At 41.3% G+C, this 17,909-nt stretch overlaps 1 protein-coding gene across 1 annotated transcript; it reads left to right on the plus strand.

The window, feature by feature from the left end:
• Positions 1-8,058: 8,058 nt before the first annotated feature.
• On the plus strand, positions 8,059-17,054 carry pmpca (peptidase, mitochondrial processing subunit alpha). The gene is made up of 13 exons (XM_080432937.1): positions 8,059-8,118; positions 9,588-9,790; positions 11,099-11,178; positions 11,432-11,514; positions 11,663-11,757; positions 12,367-12,467; positions 12,977-13,240; positions 13,580-13,672; positions 13,785-13,903; positions 14,570-14,660; positions 14,982-15,044; positions 15,186-15,330; positions 15,730-17,054. The coding sequence occupies exons 1-13, from the start codon at positions 8,069-8,071 to the stop codon at positions 15,897-15,899; spliced, it is 1,557 nt and encodes a 518-aa protein (XP_080289063.1). The 5' UTR covers positions 8,059-8,068; the 3' UTR covers positions 15,900-17,054.
• Positions 17,055-17,909: the final 855 nt, after the last annotated feature.

Below are 17,909 nucleotides of genomic sequence, written 5' to 3' on the forward strand. Positions count from 1 at the left end.
CTGAAAATACATATTAACGTGAATTAAAGGTAGGGTAAGTGATATTATTGGGTTAAAACAAAAAGCTTTTTGTTAAAAGGTTAACACTCTATATTCTGATAGGAATCATTGCTATAGAGTGTTTGTTCAGTAACAGGAGTCTCCATGTCTCTCCAGCTCTTTAATAAACAGAAAATACATTTTCAGGTAAATGACAAAATCTCAGCCAAACTATAGAAAGTACCCATTTATCAGCTTCATTTTTATAGTGTTCCACTTCCAATTTTGTCTGCTCATTTCTTAGTGTCATATCACTTGTTTAATCTGTATCCTGTCTGAGTTCTTTATTCTGATTGGATAAAATTAGTATCCCGACCGGAAAATGCCATTTCTGTTAAATAAAGAGCTGGAGAGACATGGCGACTCCTGTTACTGAACAAAAACTATGGCAATGAGTAATATCAGAATATAGAGCTATTTAACACTTATTTTAATCAAACAAAATCACTTACCCTACCTTTAATAGAAAGAATGTATAAACAAAAACAAACAAACAAAAATGAATTGACACAAAACGATAATGCTGTCAAACAAGTCTATGAATCTATCTGTGAAATATATGAAAAAGTTTAATCTGCAACACATAGTGGGGGTCCCTGCTTCATTTCTCTCTCTCAGCTAAGGGGTCCTTGGACTGAAAAAACCTTGAAGACCCCTGTTTTAGAGTTATGATCACAGTAGGCTACACACGATCATCTGTCATTGATTCGCGTGACGCATGCATCCTCACATGTGTTGCAGAGCACGAACGGCAGCTTTGTGACCCGGAGGAACAAAACAGGAAGATTAAGACGAGACCAGATCAAGTTGAGACCGCGTCTACTGTTGTCCTAGTAACAGCAGATGTTGTCCACGGTGAAAGAACACGTAGCTGTCCTCGTCAATGCCTGTTGTTTTTTGTTTTCATATCACAATGTCAAAACATACCGATCTGATTCTTGTTTGGATGAAGAAACGTCAGACAGACGAACACTCACGTTGCGTTGGGCGCTGGCTCTCCGTTGGTTTTGTTGTTGTTGAGAAACAGGAAGACTCTTTCCTGTGTCAGTCTCTCTAACAATAGATTTAAACGTTTTATAAATGCTACTATTCGCCATTGGAGTCATTGTGTGTAAGGTACAATATCTATTCAGCCCATTTAAAGCGTGGAAATAAACGCATCAATGAATACATAAATAAATAAATAATTGTTTATCCCCTCGGGGATTCGAACCACTCCCAATGTCAGCATAAATTCACCAGACAGGTGCTTACACCAGTGAGCCATTCTTCTCACAACAATTGCGTACCGTTAACAACTCATACAGTATACAACCAGCCATTAAAAAAAACAAAACAGACATGGTCGCCAGATCAACTTGAGACCTCAAGTCACCACACTGATTTTATTTTACTGGTCTCTAACACACGGCTGTTTAGTACAGATTTGTTTCTCAAATATCTCACCATGATCATCTATTATTCATTATGTTATAGGCTACTTAGAAATAGTAAATATGACGCATGATAGGTTAGATAAACTGTTCGTTTATGATCAATGGTAGGCCTAATGATCAATGGTTATTTATATTGACCAGATCTGTAGAGGGCGCAGGTGAGTAATTTAATACTCACCTGCAATACATATTTTATTTTCTGCACAAAAAGTGTATTATACAGAGAAGGTGGTGTGCTGAGATGTAACCCACCGTGGAGAATAGTTTTTCAGCAACACAAAACAGCCTTTGTTTCGATGAGTAGCAAAATCGTTTTCTTTAGTTTTACTACAGTTGGAGACCTCGCACGGTAGTGGAATTTGCAGTCAATGGGAGGAGCACCGCTCCTAACGGAGACCAGAGCTCTAAATGGACATGCCTTGAAATGCCATTTTCTGTGCAGCGACTGCAACTGTATCTTAAACATACTATTTCCAGGTGATTAGATTACATAAACATTAGCTTCAATAATTTGTAGGACATTTAAAATTGACTGGTCAATAATCACGTCACTGTAATGTGGGGTTTCAGACACTTTTGGCCATATTTTCTCTATAATTGGTCATGTTATAAACAGTTTATCTAACCTATATCATGCGTCATATTTACTATTTCTAAGTAGCCTATAACATAATGAATAATAGATGATCATGGTGAGATATTTTAGAAACAAATCTGTAGTAAACAGCCGTGTTGGAGACCAGTAAAATAAAATCAGTGTGGTGACTGAGGTCTCAAGTTAATCTGTGACCATGTCTGTTTTGTTTTTTAATGGCTGGTTGTATACTCTATGATTTGTTTATGGTACCTATTTGTTGTGAAAAGAATGGCGCACCGGAGTAAGCGCCTCTCTGGTGTATTTATGCTGACATTGGGAAGAGTTCGAATCCCAGGAGGGAATGAACATTTATTTATATATTTATTAATTCATTGATGCGTTTATTTGCACGCTTTGAATGGGCTGAATAGTGATTGTACCTTACACATGTTGACTCCGACTCCAATGGCAAATAGTTGCATTTATAAAACGTGTAAATCTATTGTTAGAGAGACTGACACAGGAAGTGGTTGTCTTCCTTTTCCTCAACAACAACAACAAAACCAACGGAGAGCCGTCCACAACGCAACGTGAGTGTTCGTCTGTCTGGCGTTTCTTCACCCAAACAAGAATCAGATCGGTATGTTTTGACATTGTGATATGAAAAAAAAACGGCATTGACGAGGACAGCTACGTGTTTTTTTCACCGGGGACAACATCTGCTGTTACTAGGACGACAGTAGACGCGGTCTCAACTTGATCTGGTCTCCTTACAATTTGAAACACCGGTTCATTATTATGGCGGAATATAAAAGCACTTTTTGTTGCACACACAGAACAAAAACATGCTCCCGGTTCTCTGAGCTTTTTGCAACATGACCTTAACGGCTTTCTCTTTTCAACTTTTTCATTTAGCCAAGCCCATCTCCATTTATTTTTGAATGTGCTCTCAATGGCAGTCACATCCGAAACTTTCTTTTATAACCAACGCCTCGATCACTCGACTGGACCGCGACCACACGTGGGAGTAATGTAATGCATTTTCTCTCGATAAACCTCCGCCTACCTACTGCTTTAAAAACCTATCATGATACCGTCCGAAATGAAACGCCGCACCGAAGTATTTGCATTGGCACCTGTTAGCCTTAGATCAAGACTCGTAGATCTCGTATTTTATCTACGAGTCTTAGAGACCGTCCCCCCAGTTTGCCCTGGAATGTCACCAGTAAAGCCCATATTTCTCCAAACATGTAGATGTAGGTGCTTACCCGCTTGCCCCAAATGTTAACTAGGTGTCCGGAGTATTTGTGCAATGTATTAGTCGTTATTTTTCAATAAAGAAGTGTTTTAATCCCGTTTGTGGCCGAACGCCATTCCCCCCCTCGTTTAATTCCTGTTAACATTGAGTGTAATTCCGGCTTTCACCGGATGCGCCCCGTCACTACCGCCCATTGGGAACTTCCGTCAGAATCGGTCACAGGCGGGATTAAAACACTTCTTAATTGAAAAATATGGACTAATATATTGCACAAATACTCTGGACACCTAGTTAACATTTGTTTTGGTAAATGAGAAATGACTTACTTTGGCATACAGTGTGACACAAAAGCAAAAGTAGCAAGTATCAAAAATAGCAGAGAGCTTGTAGATCTGCTATTTTTGCAAAAAATAAATAGCAGACCTGGGTTTCATATCTGCTGTTTACCACTGAGCTAATAGAACATTACCTGTTCACTCAGGGGAGAGATGTAATTTAGGCTTTCAGGTAGTACCACTTGTCAACCAGCAGGTGTCCTACCAGACAACAGGATCTAGACCAAATACACAATACCTGTTGGTTAAAATAAATTTGTATTCAGTAAAAAAAAAGTTACATAATGCTTTCACTCACGGTTAACAATTAAGATTAAATAAAGTAAAATAAATGGTCAAATCTGTGTCTGCTGCTTTTTCAAGTTCCAAAAGTTTCAAATGAGTCTAAAACTGAAATCCTTATTTAACTTAGACTAGAGTGTACAAATGGAACCGTTTGAAGTGGTTTTCAGTTACAGTAGCTCTGGACATCCCCCATATTACAGGGACTTCCGTGATTTTACACAAAAACTATTATCTTCAACTCTCTTTAGAACAGATTATGCAGGCATTGTCATTGTCACGATCACAGTCTCTACAGTGGGCCCATGTGACTGTTTGCAGTGCCATCTATTAGAGAGTTACGCCAACTGTTCACTTCTACGGGCCAGGTCTTCTACATACACATACATTGGCGAATAGTGACAAATCCCTGAACCGGAAGTACATCGGAATGCATTGAAGTGGACGGCTCCTTGTCACTATTTCCAGCTACATGAACCACGTGACCGACGCTGTTTCTGACCCCTCATTGGCGCAACTCTCTAATAGAAGGCTCTGACTGTTTGCCTCTGAGTGTGCCTCTGCCCCTCCCTTGCTCTGCTCCATGAGTCTGAATGCCATCACCTGTGAGGATCAGCTGAGCCTGGTTTGCTGACGAGCTGCTGTGACTATAAAGACTGTGTTTCTATGAGTATTCAGTGCTAGGTCATAAGTTGTTTGTCAAGTTCCTCGTCGTCATGTTTAATGTAATGTTATGAGTTCTGTATTGGTTGTTAAATCTGCACTATTCCTACTAGTAAAGTTATGTTTGAGATCCTCATCTGCTTTGTCTGAGTTCCTGCTTTTGGGTCCTACAACACCTTCCGTTCCTGACAGTATGACCCAGCCATACTTGGACCCAGCGGAACTCCCAGCGCTGAACTAAACACACCTTGGCCTTCATCTGACCTGGAAACCCTGCCCTACCCTCCTGCCCTGACTGACTGGCATGTGCCCTCTGCTCCACGTTGAGTATCGTCATGATGACCCGTGCCAGAGCCTTTGCTGGCCACTTTTTCCCTGTCCTTCGGATCCCGTCCCCCATTGGCAGTGGAAGAAAGCTCCGGGGGGTTTTAGCCCCTTTCCCCTGCCGTTTGGACTCTATCTCTATGTCCTATGGCTGGCAGTGGAAGAACGCTCCGGGGGGTTTCAGCCCCTTTCCCTGCCTCGCTGTTTGTGTCTACCCTACCCTGCCTGCCCGAGGGTCTCCGCATCCCACTCCCGTCATTCTGAGGCCTGTCCCGATTGGCCTGGAGGTACGTCTGGTAGCCGTCCCATGGAGGGGACGTACTGTCACGATCACAGCCTCTACAGTGGGCCCATGTGACTGTTTGCCTCTGAGTGTGCCTCGCCCCTCCCTTGCTCTGCTCCATGAGTCTGATTGCCCTGAATGCCATCACCTGTGAGGATCAGCTGAGCCTGGTTTACTGACGAGCTGCTGTGACTATAAAGACTGTGTTTCTGTGTGTGTTCAGTGCTGGGTCATAAGTTGTTTGTCAGGTTCCTTGTCGTCATGTTTAGTGTAATGTTATGAGTTCTGTATTGGTTGTTAAATCTGCACTATTCCTACTAGTAGTTATGTTTGAGATCCTCATCTGCTTTGTCTGAGTTCCTGCTTTTGGGTCCTACAACACCTTCCGTTCCTGACAGTATGACCCAGCCATACTTGGACCCAGCGGAACTCCCAGCGCTGAACTAAACACACCTTGGCCTTCATCTGACCTGGAAACCCTGCCCTACCCTCCTGCCCTGACTGACTGGCATGTGCCCTCTGCTCCACGTTGAGTATCGTCATGATGACCCGTGCCAGAGCCTTTGCTGGCCACTTTTTCCCTGTCCTTCGGATCCCGTCCCCCATTGGCAGTGGAAGAAAGCTCCGGGGGGTTTTAGCCCCTTTCCCCTGCCGTTTGGACTCTATCTCTATGTCCTATGGCTGGCAGTGGAAGAACGCTCCGGGGGGTTTCAGCCCCTTTCCCTGCCTCGCTGTTTGTGTCTACCCTACCCTGCCTGCCCGAGGGTCTCCGCATCCCACTCCCGTCATTCTGAGGCCTGTCCCGATTGGCCTGGAGGTACGTCTGGTAGCCGTCCCATGGAGGGGACGTACTGTCACGATCACAGCCTCTACAGTGGGCCCATGTGACTGTTTGCCTCTGAGTGTGCCTCGCCCCTCCCTTGCTCTGCTCCATGAGTCTGATTGCCCTGAATGCCATCACCATGCCATCAGGATCAGCTGAGCCTGGTTTACTGACAAGCTGCTGTGACTATAAAGACTGTGTTTCTGTGTGTGTTCAGTGCTGGGTCATAAGTTGTTTGTCAGGTTCCTTGTCGTCATGTTTAGTGTAATGTTATGAGTTCTGTATTGGTTGTTAAATCTGCACTATTCCTACTAGTAGTTATGTTTGAGATCCTCATCTGCTTTGTCTGAGTTCCTGCTTTTGGGTCCTACAACACCTTCCGTTCCTGACAGTCATGGGTTACTACTCAGAACAAGTGCTTCTCAAATCGGGGTCCGGGGACCCCCAGGGGTCTCTGAGGTGGTTCCAGGAGGTCCTCAGCAAAATCTGTTCATATCAAAATCTGTTTTAACTATTTGAAAATAGCCGATCTGTTGTGAGCTTGTAGATCTGATCTGCTATTTTCAAAAAATCTTATATTCAATATTTTTGAAACATTTCAACAACACAACTCTTGTATGGGGAGATTGGGGGTCCCTGTCGCAAAAATATTTTCAGATGGGGGTCAAATTCATAATTAATTTGGGGGTCCTGATATGAAAAAGTTTGAGAACACACTGACTACAACACAACTGTGGCCCAAATGTAACCCTTTGGTTAAATTTAGGTGCCCACTCGATATTAAGCCTTCAGATTTTAGCCACATTTCACACAAATAGGTACACATGATCTCTATATGTGATCAAGACAAATCTGTTTGATTTTTCATATTCCATCCTGATTGGCTAAGATTGACATCTAAAGTTTGCAGGAGTGGCCTGTTTTGAACAAAATGCCTCAAATCATCAATGCAGCGTCCGATTGCGGTGAAACTTTGTACGCACATTCACACTACATTGAGGAACAAATGCCACCCTTTTGACATTGCCCTATTATAGGCCACCAGGAGGCCGATTTTCGCAAAACACATTTTTTTATATTACTCCTACAGATTTTGTCCAAACATCACGCAAATCGGTACACATCTGTCATGTGATCAAAAACGGATCTATCCGAAATTCTTCATATTCCATCAACATTGCTGGCCCACAAAACAGCTACCTACCTGACCTGACCTGCGCGGAGACCTGTGCTCCAAGGAGCACTTTTTCTAGTTCATTCTAGTTACAGGACAGGTGGGCACCAAAACCATCTGGGCACTAGGGACAACTGGGCACCAAAACCATCTGGGCACTAGGGACATGTGGGCACTTAGGGGTGGAGATAACTGTGGACCTGGACGAGTGGGTACCTGGAGAGGTGGGCACCAAAACCATCTGGGCACCTGGACGAGTGGGCACCAGGACAACTGGGCACCAAAACCATCTGGGCACTACAGGGACATGTGTGGGCACCGGAATTAGGATTCATGTCCACAAGTGTTTTTTAATTTTACAGAGCATGCTGCTTTGTTGTTGGGAAGTGATATTTAACCCAATGTTTTTTAAAACCCCAAACACAACACAACAACGAGGTAAAAGGACATCAATTGGTCCTTGTCCTTGAGAACCATGAACCACTTAATACATTGGTTCTCAAAGTGGAGTCCTTGGGGGGGTACCAGGGGGTCCTCAGCATAATTTGTTAATCAAGCGTCACAATCATTTTAACCCTTTATCCATATTTTGTACTTTGGCTATTCAAAAATAGCAGATCTACATTTTTGCAAATCTTTGAATTATATATATTCTTAAAGCGAACATTTGTAACTCAAATCTTTGCTTCTGGGGGTCCCTGGAGCTAAATATTTTGAGATGGTGGTCCGCGGCCAAACACATATCATTTTGGGGGTCCTTGACATGAAAAAGTTTGAGAAAGTGACATTTGTCCTCTCCTGCTTCCCGTCACGGAAGCGCTTGAATAATGTCATCGCGCATGCGCGGTTCTCCAGTGGTCACACAGGAGCCAAGATGGCGACACACATGTCCAAGTGTAGAACCTGGAGTCGTCGTGTCCACAGGTATTAACACACCATCATCCATTCATTCATCTCACTGACATTAACAACAACACCGACTTCTACAGCCTGGCTCATTTAACCCGTTAGCTTCTGCTGTGTCACTTAATGTTACATGTCGTCAGCCTGCTAGGCTAGCATGATGCTAACCTAGCTGTCAAACCAGTGGTGGAAAGTAACGAAGTACAGTTACTCAAGTACTGTACTTGAGTACAACTTTTTGATATTTTTTTACTTTCTTCAGTTGCTTCTACTCCACTGCATCTCAGAGGAAAATATTGTACTTTTACTCCACTACAATTATATGACAAGTTTGACAAACTTTGTAGTTTTTGATTATTATTACAAAAAATACATTAACCACTGTTACAAGTAAAAGACCTGCATCCCAAATGTTACTACTTGAGTAAAAGTATACAGGTTTTGGCGTACTGTATACTTGAAGTGTCAAAGAAAGTACTTTGACAATTATACTATATTGGATTGTAATTACTAAATGCATTGTGTTTATTACTTTGACCTTGCAGCTGGTAAAGGTGGGGCTGATTTTGAATTACTTTGTGCTGCTGGTAGCTTAACCTATAATGATTTATATATTTCATAATTTATCAGCTAATGTATGTGTTTTGTATCTGCAAAGTAGCTGGTAAAGCAGTCCAATAATTGTAGTTGAGTATAAAGTACAATATTTGCTTCTGAGATAGTGGAGTAGAAGTATAAAGTATCAAGAATGGAAACGCCTAAGTAAAGTAAAAGTACCTCAAAATATTACTCTAGTACAGAATTTGAGTAAATGTACTTAGGCACTTTCCAACCCTGCATATTACCACACATTTCATCCTTTCAGGTACAGTGTTAGTACATTTAATCACTTAAAGCCTTTATACTTTGTAGTACATCTCAAATAGTGAAAATAGCTAATTTCATTGCAAATCCATTGTGAGCTTATAGAGCTGCTATTCTCTCAGAATGTTCACCTATGTTGTTCTTGTGTTTGGTCATTTGAGATTTGTCGCTCATCCCACGTTACTGTGACCGATTGATGGTGAAGGAATGTCACTGTAGAAAGCATTCAGGGCATATTTGCCAGCACTAGCCTATATATGGAGATCCCCATAGATGTGAGCACATTGATGGAGACAATCGACCGACAAGGTCGTCATAGAGACCTAAACGTGTCATATATACGGAGTCTGACATCAGCGAACCCTTCCCAGAATTAAACTCCATATATAGGCATAACCGTCACGGTCCCATATTTGGGCATAACTGACATAGGCAGCTCCATATATGGAGACGTCTTGAGAGACATTAACTACCTACAGAGAGAGAAGCATCTAAGAGAATCCAGGAATAGTCGATTCCCATAGCCTAAAACATATCCTCATAGTGCCCTGGTAACGAGTCAGCCGAGTGATAGTTTCTACAGTCACGTTATGTTACGTTCTCTCGTTATGTTACGTTCTCAAAAGGTTTGGCGTCGCAGCATACAGAAGGTACAGCAGTGGTACTGGATACCCCAATATCTCGCTGTCCTCGCCCCTGCCCGGCATCCCCAAGCCAGTGTTTGCGTCGGTGGACGGTCAGGAGAAATACGAGACCAAGATCACTACTTTGGAAAATGGCCTTAAAGTTGCATCGCAGGATAAGTTCGGTCAATTCTGCACGGTTGGAAGTAAGTTCTCTGTTCCGTTGTGCTGTATATTTACACCATGTAAAATCCTCTCTGTGTTCATTTAAAGCTGCAATCCATTTGTTTTTATAGTTTTCTTTTTACCATCTTTATGGTAGAGTATGTTAATACAATATAGGCTAACTAACACAACAGTGGTGGTTGGAGGTGGTCTCACTCTCCCTGCTCTTCTATTGAGAAATGTAGATCCTGTAGTCGGATAAGACCACTAGTGGTTGACTAGACTTGTGTTGCATGAAGCTCAAAGCGTAATATCTAGTCTCTATAACTCTCTATGTTACGGACAAATGAACACTGAGGTTTTTACCCTGTAGTTGCTGTCTAGATTAGTATTTCTCAATGCGTCTCTTTTTACAATTGGAAAACTATTTTGATGGGTTTCGCGGTTATTGCTGTACCTACAGTACAGTTGTGCTATTCTGGACCAAATCTTGTCTAATGACAAAAAATCTTCTGAAATTGGTATCCCATTGACAAAATCTTATCAATTGGCCTAATGCTCAAGTTGAGGATCCTTGAAATAAAAAAAAGTAATGAGAAAAATGACTGATCTAGATCAGGGGTCTTCAACAGGGGGTCCTCAGAGTTACTACAGGGGGTCCGCCAAATCTTTGTGTGATAGGATTTTTTATTTTACCTTAACCACTTGAACCCTAGTATCCCTTTTCTGAGGAGAACTTTGGCCAAAAATAGCAGATCTACAAGCTCACAACGCCTCGCAGCTTGTAGATCTGCTATTTTTGGCAAAGAGGCTATAGGTGTAGAGGGAAAAAAGAGCAGACCACGTAAACAAAAAATGGGGGTCCTTGGCCTGAAAACGTTGAAGACCCCTGATCTAGATTATTGTCGCTGTCGGGCAGAAACCTTTTATCTCCATATTTAATGATTTTTCATAAACTAATGCCAAGTTTATACTTTGCAGTATGACAGCGTTGAGCAAAAGTTGTGAATATAGCTGATCCACATTGTAACCTTGTAAATGTGCTATTTGAAAATCTTTGAATAGTTTTGCCTATAATAACATGGTCAAAATAAGGCGTGGACACCAGGTTGAAAAGTGGTCAAGTCTCTCTATGGGTTTTATTTTATAAATATTTAACCAATGAAAAGTATTGACAAGCTTGTTGTGACTAAATAATAAATACATTGGAACTATTGGAAAACTGTTTTACTTTATTTCCTGAAAAGTATCTGTTTTAGACGTACAGGGTTTCCACCCGAGTGACCCGACAGCAACATGACATTATGTATAATGTATTATATTGGGACAACTTTCTCTGTCTGTCTTAGTTTTAGTAAACTCTGGATCCAGGTATGAGGCAAAGTATCCAAGTGGGATTGCACACTTCTTAGAGAAACTTGCCTTTTCTGTAAGTATATAACTGTTGATGATCAATGTGCTCACACCTTTCTTCCCTCCTCTTGAATAGCTACATGTCCACTATCATCTATGGCCATTTGAACTGTAAAATCCCAAGTGTTCATTTGATTAAAATGTAACCTCCTGAAATATAACCTTAAAATGTCACACAACGGTCCATTTTGGTTACATTTGAACACACTCATAGTTAAATTAAAACTGAGGATTTGTCTGTGTATAATTGACTTGGTCTGCAATTGTAGTCCACAGCTCAATACGGTAGTAAAGATGAGATCCTCCTCACGCTTGAAAAACACGGCGGAATATGTGACTGCCAAACATCCAGGTATACTGTTTCACACTACCACGTCATTCAGCATATTAACAAAGTACTTATGTATCACAGAATGTTCTAAAGACAAAATAGGCTTTTCCACTGGCTTGAGGAGTGTTTTTTTCATTGAGATGTGATACAATGCACCTTCCTTTTACAGAGATACCACTATGTATGCAGTGTCTGCTGAAGTGAAAGGCTTAGAAACAGTCGTCAGCCTTCTATCTGATGCTGTTCTGCATCCTCGCCTCCTAGGTCGGTCTTAACCACTTTAAACCATATTTTATACTTTCAAAAGACTTTCAAAAATATTAGATCTATAGCTTCACAATGCATCACATCATGTTGTGAGCTTTTAGATCTGATATATTTTTTAAATAAATAAATGTTCGCCTATAATGTGTGCGAAATAGAGATGCCAGTTTGAAAGCTGGTAAGGGCCGTCCACACCAAGCTTGATAACTGTCGTGATACTTGATATGATTTATTTATTAAGTATAACGATATGAGCAAGAACGATAATGTTCTGTAAAAAAAAATGAACGGACGCCCTGTTATTTTGGATGGATTTTGATTGGCTGTCTGTTTTTCTATTCTTCATAAAACGGCTCTGAAAGTGATCCCTATGATATCGTTCGCCTCTGTTATTATAGTTATCGTTGTGGTTTGGATTCGATTTTTAAAACAATATATTTATAGTTAATATCATTCTTGGAGTGGATGGGCTTGGCCCTTTTATACTTTAAATTAATTTCCACTGATGCTGACAAATCACTCTGATTACACATGCACTGTTTAAGTCTCTTTCCCCGATCACTGTTATGACTTTCACCCTGAGATGTTTTCTGTGTGACTCCTGTGTAGATGAGGAGATTGAGATGACCCGAATGGCGGTACGTTTTGAGCTTGAGGACCTGAACATGAGGCCAGACCCCGAACCCTTATTGACAGAGATGATCCACGCGGTGAGTCAAGCAGTTGGTCCACTGAATATGCATTGCTTCTGTGTGAGAATACTGCATTGCGGCGTGTTGTGAGCTTGTAGATCTGTTATTCTTAGTGAGCGACACCGCACTCAACAAAGTATATCAAGCCCTTCATATTATACAGGCGTTACTGTACACTGCGCTGACGGGGTATTATTTTAATGAATGAATTGAACAAAAATGTTCTTGTTTTCATTGGAGCCTTCTTTATTTTAACTGGAAAGTAATTGATCAACTTAATCTCTATCTTCTCTTCATTCCCTTTAACCTATGTTATACAGAAGTCTGATTTTAGTTAACAAATGGATATGAATAAAACATTAACATATATTGTTGAAACATGTAGTTCAGGAAGTTTAGTGAAAAAGGGACTATACCAAGACCTGTAGAATGGACTATTGGTGTGTAGTACCTAAATATCATATCATAACACCTAACAGTATCCTAGCACTTTTAAAGTCATAGCAACGTTTGTTTGTTTTTTACAGGCAGCATATCGAGGCAACACAGTGGGTCTGCCACGCTTTTGCCCTGTGGACCACGTGGACAAGATCGACAGGAAAGTGCTTCACAACTACCTGAGCAGCTACTACTGTCCTGAGCGCATGGTGCTGGCAGGAGTGGGCATCGAGCACGAGCAGCTGGTGGAGTGTGCCAGGAAGTACCTTCTGGACGCCAAGCCGGTGTGGGGAGCGAGCACGCCCGCCAACGTTGACCTTTCTGTAGCGCAGTACACTGGTGGCATCATGAAGGTTTGTCTGTACATTTGTCACTTTTCTGCAGATTTGTCCACCAGATGGAGCTTCTCAGTTAGAATAATGATTCTAATTAGGACTGCCTGCAACTATTGATTATTTTCTTGTTCTATCGATTACTTTTTTGAATTTTGTTTGTTTTACATATCAACGAAGCTATGTGAAAAAAATCTAATAGATGTATTAGTCTGATTGAACACTTAAGTCATACAACAGTTTCGCAAAAGAAAAAAATATATTTTTTACTCAAATCAATTATTAATATTTTCTTTAGTATGATTAACTGTTGAACCCCTAATTCTGATGCATTAAAACTGTCACTTTGATCCCACTTAGATGGAAAAGGACATGTCAGACGTCAGCCTCGGCCCCACCCCCATCCCAGAGCTCGCACACATCATGATCGGCTTGGAGAGCTGCTCCTTCCTGGTGAGTGCTTGTAGAGATCAGTTTCCCCTTGGAGAATCGCCAACAGTTGGAGCGGTTTGTGTCAACCACGGTGTCCCCGAGTCAATGCAGGTGTTTTGTTTCTCTTTGGTAGGAGGACGACTTCATCCCGTTCGCCGTGCTCAACATGATGATGGGCGGAGGTGGCTCCTTTTCGGCGGGAGGGCCTGGGAAGGGGATGTTCACCCGTCTATACCTGAATGTCCTCAATAGGTGAACATCTTCCATCCATAATTACGGCGTTTGAACCTGCAGCACTTGTAGTTCTGTAATCGTTTTTTGTAATTACTTGGTAGTATTTTAGTTTTTCAGTTTGGTGTTTGATTTCAGTTTAGTTTAAAGGTGCAGTAAGTGATGTGTTTTGTGCAAAAGAATTGAGACTGGAACACTAAAACTGAAGCCAATAAAATGGTACTCTCTCCTGATTAGATGATATTGGCAAGTTATGGCATCCCACCTGAAAATGTATTTTCTGTTTATTCAAGAGATGAAGAGATCACTGTCACTGAACAAATACTTTATAGCAATTAATCAGAATATCTAAAATACTTAAAGTTTTAACCAAAATATATCATGTTTTATGAGTGCATTAGTAGTTTTAGGAATTAACAATTTTTAGTTTAGTCATTTAGTTTTCAGAAATCATGGTAGAAAACCTAAAACAAAGATGATCTTTAGGTTAGTTTTCATTTTAGTTTATTTAGTTTATTTTAATTGATTTATTTTTCGTTCCAGTTAACAATTTATTTTACCTCAGTTTTCTTATCAGTCTTGGTTTTAGTTAACTATAATAACCCTTGTCAGTGAGCCTACCACGTTATCTTACAGTAGGTTTGAGTCTTGAGATACTGTGTTTTAATTAACTGACACTCTTTCCAGGCATCATTGGATGTACAATGCAACCGCCTACCACCACAGCTATGAGGACAGTGGCTTGTTGTGTATCCACGCCAGCGCTGACCCCAGACAGGTTGGTACAGGCTAGCGTTGTGCGTTGCGTTGCGTCCCGCATGTGCTTCTGGAATTCAGGCAGATTAAAAAGGCAACTTTGTTTTTAATGTTCTGGGTTGGGTGTGGGATAATTCACAAAAGGACCTAATGATCTTTGTTCCCATATTTTTCTTTGGTTTAAATGGGGGTCCCTGCAAATGCAGATGTATAATATTTTCGCCGCAGTTGAAGGTGGCAAAAAATATATGCACCTTGCGTTGTGAGCTACTGTTCCTAAAAAATAAGTTTCCGGATGTGCGTCCGGCTGAGTTCTGCTCTCAACACATGCCTTCCTCTTCAGGTACGGGAAATGGTGGAAATCATCACCAGAGAATTCATTCAGATGGCTGGCACAGTAGGAGAGGTAAGGGGAGTAGTTCCTAGAGGGAAAACTACACTAATGGATATGGCTTACTGTTATGGAATGCTAAAACGTCAGAAAGTCGACATTATTATGACTTGAAATTAATCTGTGCTTTGTTGCCGTTAAAATGTCTAAATCCAGATGGAGTTGGAGAGGGCTAAGACACAGCTAAAGTCAATGCTGATGATGAACTTGGAGTCACGGCCGGTCATTTTTGAGGATGTGGGGCGCCAGGTTCTATCCACAGGAAAGAGAAAGCTGCCACACGAACTGTGTACCCTCATAAGTGAGTAAAGAAAATCAAGTTACTTTTGATGTTATGCAGTTTAGAGCGAGTCACCATGACAACTTGATGGTACATTCAGTCTCAGCTCTCAAACAGTTGTTTAGTATTGTATTACAGTTAAAGTTGTAGGCAAGGCAAACGCAGGTGGACTCCATATTGACAAGTAGCTTGACAGATGCCTGTGGACCCTGGTCAACTAAGTATATAGGTGTTAACCTCTATATACTTAGTTGACCAGGGTCCACAGGCATCTATTCTTTGTACATTTCAACAAAAATAGGCTATCTTCAGGCTCACAGCACTTCACAATGTGATGCGTTGTGAGCGTGGCATGACCAGAATTTGGACGTCAGGTTGAAAGTAGTAAAAGAAAAAATGAAAAACCTCTTGTCTTTCCAGGCAATGTCACAGCTGGGGACATAAAGAAAGTGACTACAAAGATGCTGCGTGGCAAACCTGCTGTGGCCGCCCTGGGAGACCTGAGTGAGCTGCCCTCCTATGAACACATCCAGGCGGCTCTGTCCAGCAAGGATGGACGCCTGCCTCGAACGTACCGCCTCTTCAGATAAAAATTAGATTAAAACAAACACTCCCCGTTCCATTTAATTTATCCGGTCTGCACTGGCAGCATCACTGTATATAAACCTCCTGGACAGCAACAGACGCTGACCCTATACTCTAGTGTCTTCTCCTAAATAAGAGCCTGGCAGTGCTCTGGGAGGGGACTATGACCCGGCTGGATCTCAAACAATCTTGTGTTGAGAATACTGTATTTTAACAGAATACTACATGTTACACTTTTACAGCCATGGTCCACACAGTTGGAGAATCTATATTTCTCATTTGCTGGCTGGAAGGCCGTTTTCATTACAGGCTGAGATGGTTTGCACATGTTTGGGTTTTAAAAGGATTACTTCAGCAGCTACAAAAATGAAAAAAATGACAAATAATCTTCATCTCCACACATGCCAGCAACTCTTGTTTTGTTTAATAAATGAATGTTCAAAAACTGTACTTCTATTTTAGTGAGACATTTCACTCGCTCCTGGTTCACGTAAGTTATGAGAGGGAAGGGTGTTTACTGTCTCAATAAATGTCTTACACTGTTTGTACTGTTTCTCTCCAAAGCTCTGTGTTGGCTACATTTAAGGCCGTGGTCCTTAAAGTTGGATCCAGGGACCCCCCAGCATAATTAGTTAGTATAGCATCAAACAACTTTTTAACGCAATGTGGTGCACTGTGAGCTTGTAGATGGGCTATTTTCAAAAAATAAAACGATGTACAGAATTTGGAATGTTTTTGGCACAAAATATTAGCAGATGGGGGTCCACAGCCAAATATAAATGTTGGGGTCCTTGACTTAAACATTTGAGAACCACCGATTTCAGGCCTTGTCTTTGCTCCAGAGGATGACTCACAACTGAAGCATGGAGGTGTTCACTCTTTCCCAATTCAGAGTACAGACAAAACGTCTTTGCAGCACACAGTGAATGAGTGGTGTCGACAATCTTGTAACTCTGCTGTCTGCACGTGTGACAGCAATGAGATGTGTAATTGTTATCTTTACCTCGAGTCAAACCTTAATTGTTTGTTATCCTAAACGTATGGTTGTGTTGGTGTCTTGGTGTCGTTGCAATGTACCAGAGCAATCAAGTGGCAAATGAAATGGACTTTATCCTGCTTTTCCCAAGTATTTGTGTATTGACTGCATCATTTCCTTCCGATAAACAAAGTTAGCCTCATAGCATAATTGCCTAACACTGCTGATTCATCCTGCCCTATTGCTAATGTTCGGATCGGAATGTTACTTATTCAAAATCAATTCTGCCTAAGCCAAGCATTCTGATTAGCTTATGACAATAAAGCACAATGATGCAGCACTGTTAGTAGAGTATAGCTAGGCAAAAAAGTCAATTTGACCAAAAAGTGAGTTAGGCAATTATGCTATGAGGCGATAACACACTTCGGCCTGACTTGGTAATAGCGCATACCACATGCAATGAGGCTAGTCGTTCCGACACGATGCTCTTTGCATGTTATCCCCACTCTCATGCCTTTCCTGTCTGTCTCGCCATCAGCTTTTAAAAAATATGTAAATCATTACCCATTTGTATAGTTCTGGCCATTTCTCCAACTAGAATAATTGTACTTGATGTTCATCTTTGAGCTTGGCAGTAAATAAATGTAGATTTTGTCATATAAAATACAAACGGGCTGTGACAGTGAGTTGAGAAGATTTTGACCATAAAATTGTTCAATCTTGGAAAATCAAATTCCACCTTAAGTTTCAAAACTTTTATTATGTGGAGTTAAAGTATGTCACAAAGGTGTTCTAGAAAATTAAGTAGCCTACATAGAGGTCCTGAGGAAACCATGAACAAGACAACACAGGCACTTTTCCCGGAGCATAATATGTAGTTTGTTGCATGACTGTTGCTCACCAAGAAGTACCGATTTTTGTCATGAGGAAATATAAACCACTAAACCCTATTGACCCGGGGTCCCCCAGGGCTCGATACTTGGTCCGGTTCTTTTTTCCACCAACCCCAAATCTCCCAAAATAGCCGCTCTACAAGTTC

This window comes from Gymnoscopelus braueri (genome assembly GCF_963280865.1).
Source record: "Gymnoscopelus braueri genome assembly, chromosome: 7".
NCBI lineage: Eukaryota > Metazoa > Chordata > Actinopteri > Myctophiformes > Myctophidae > Gymnoscopelus > Gymnoscopelus braueri.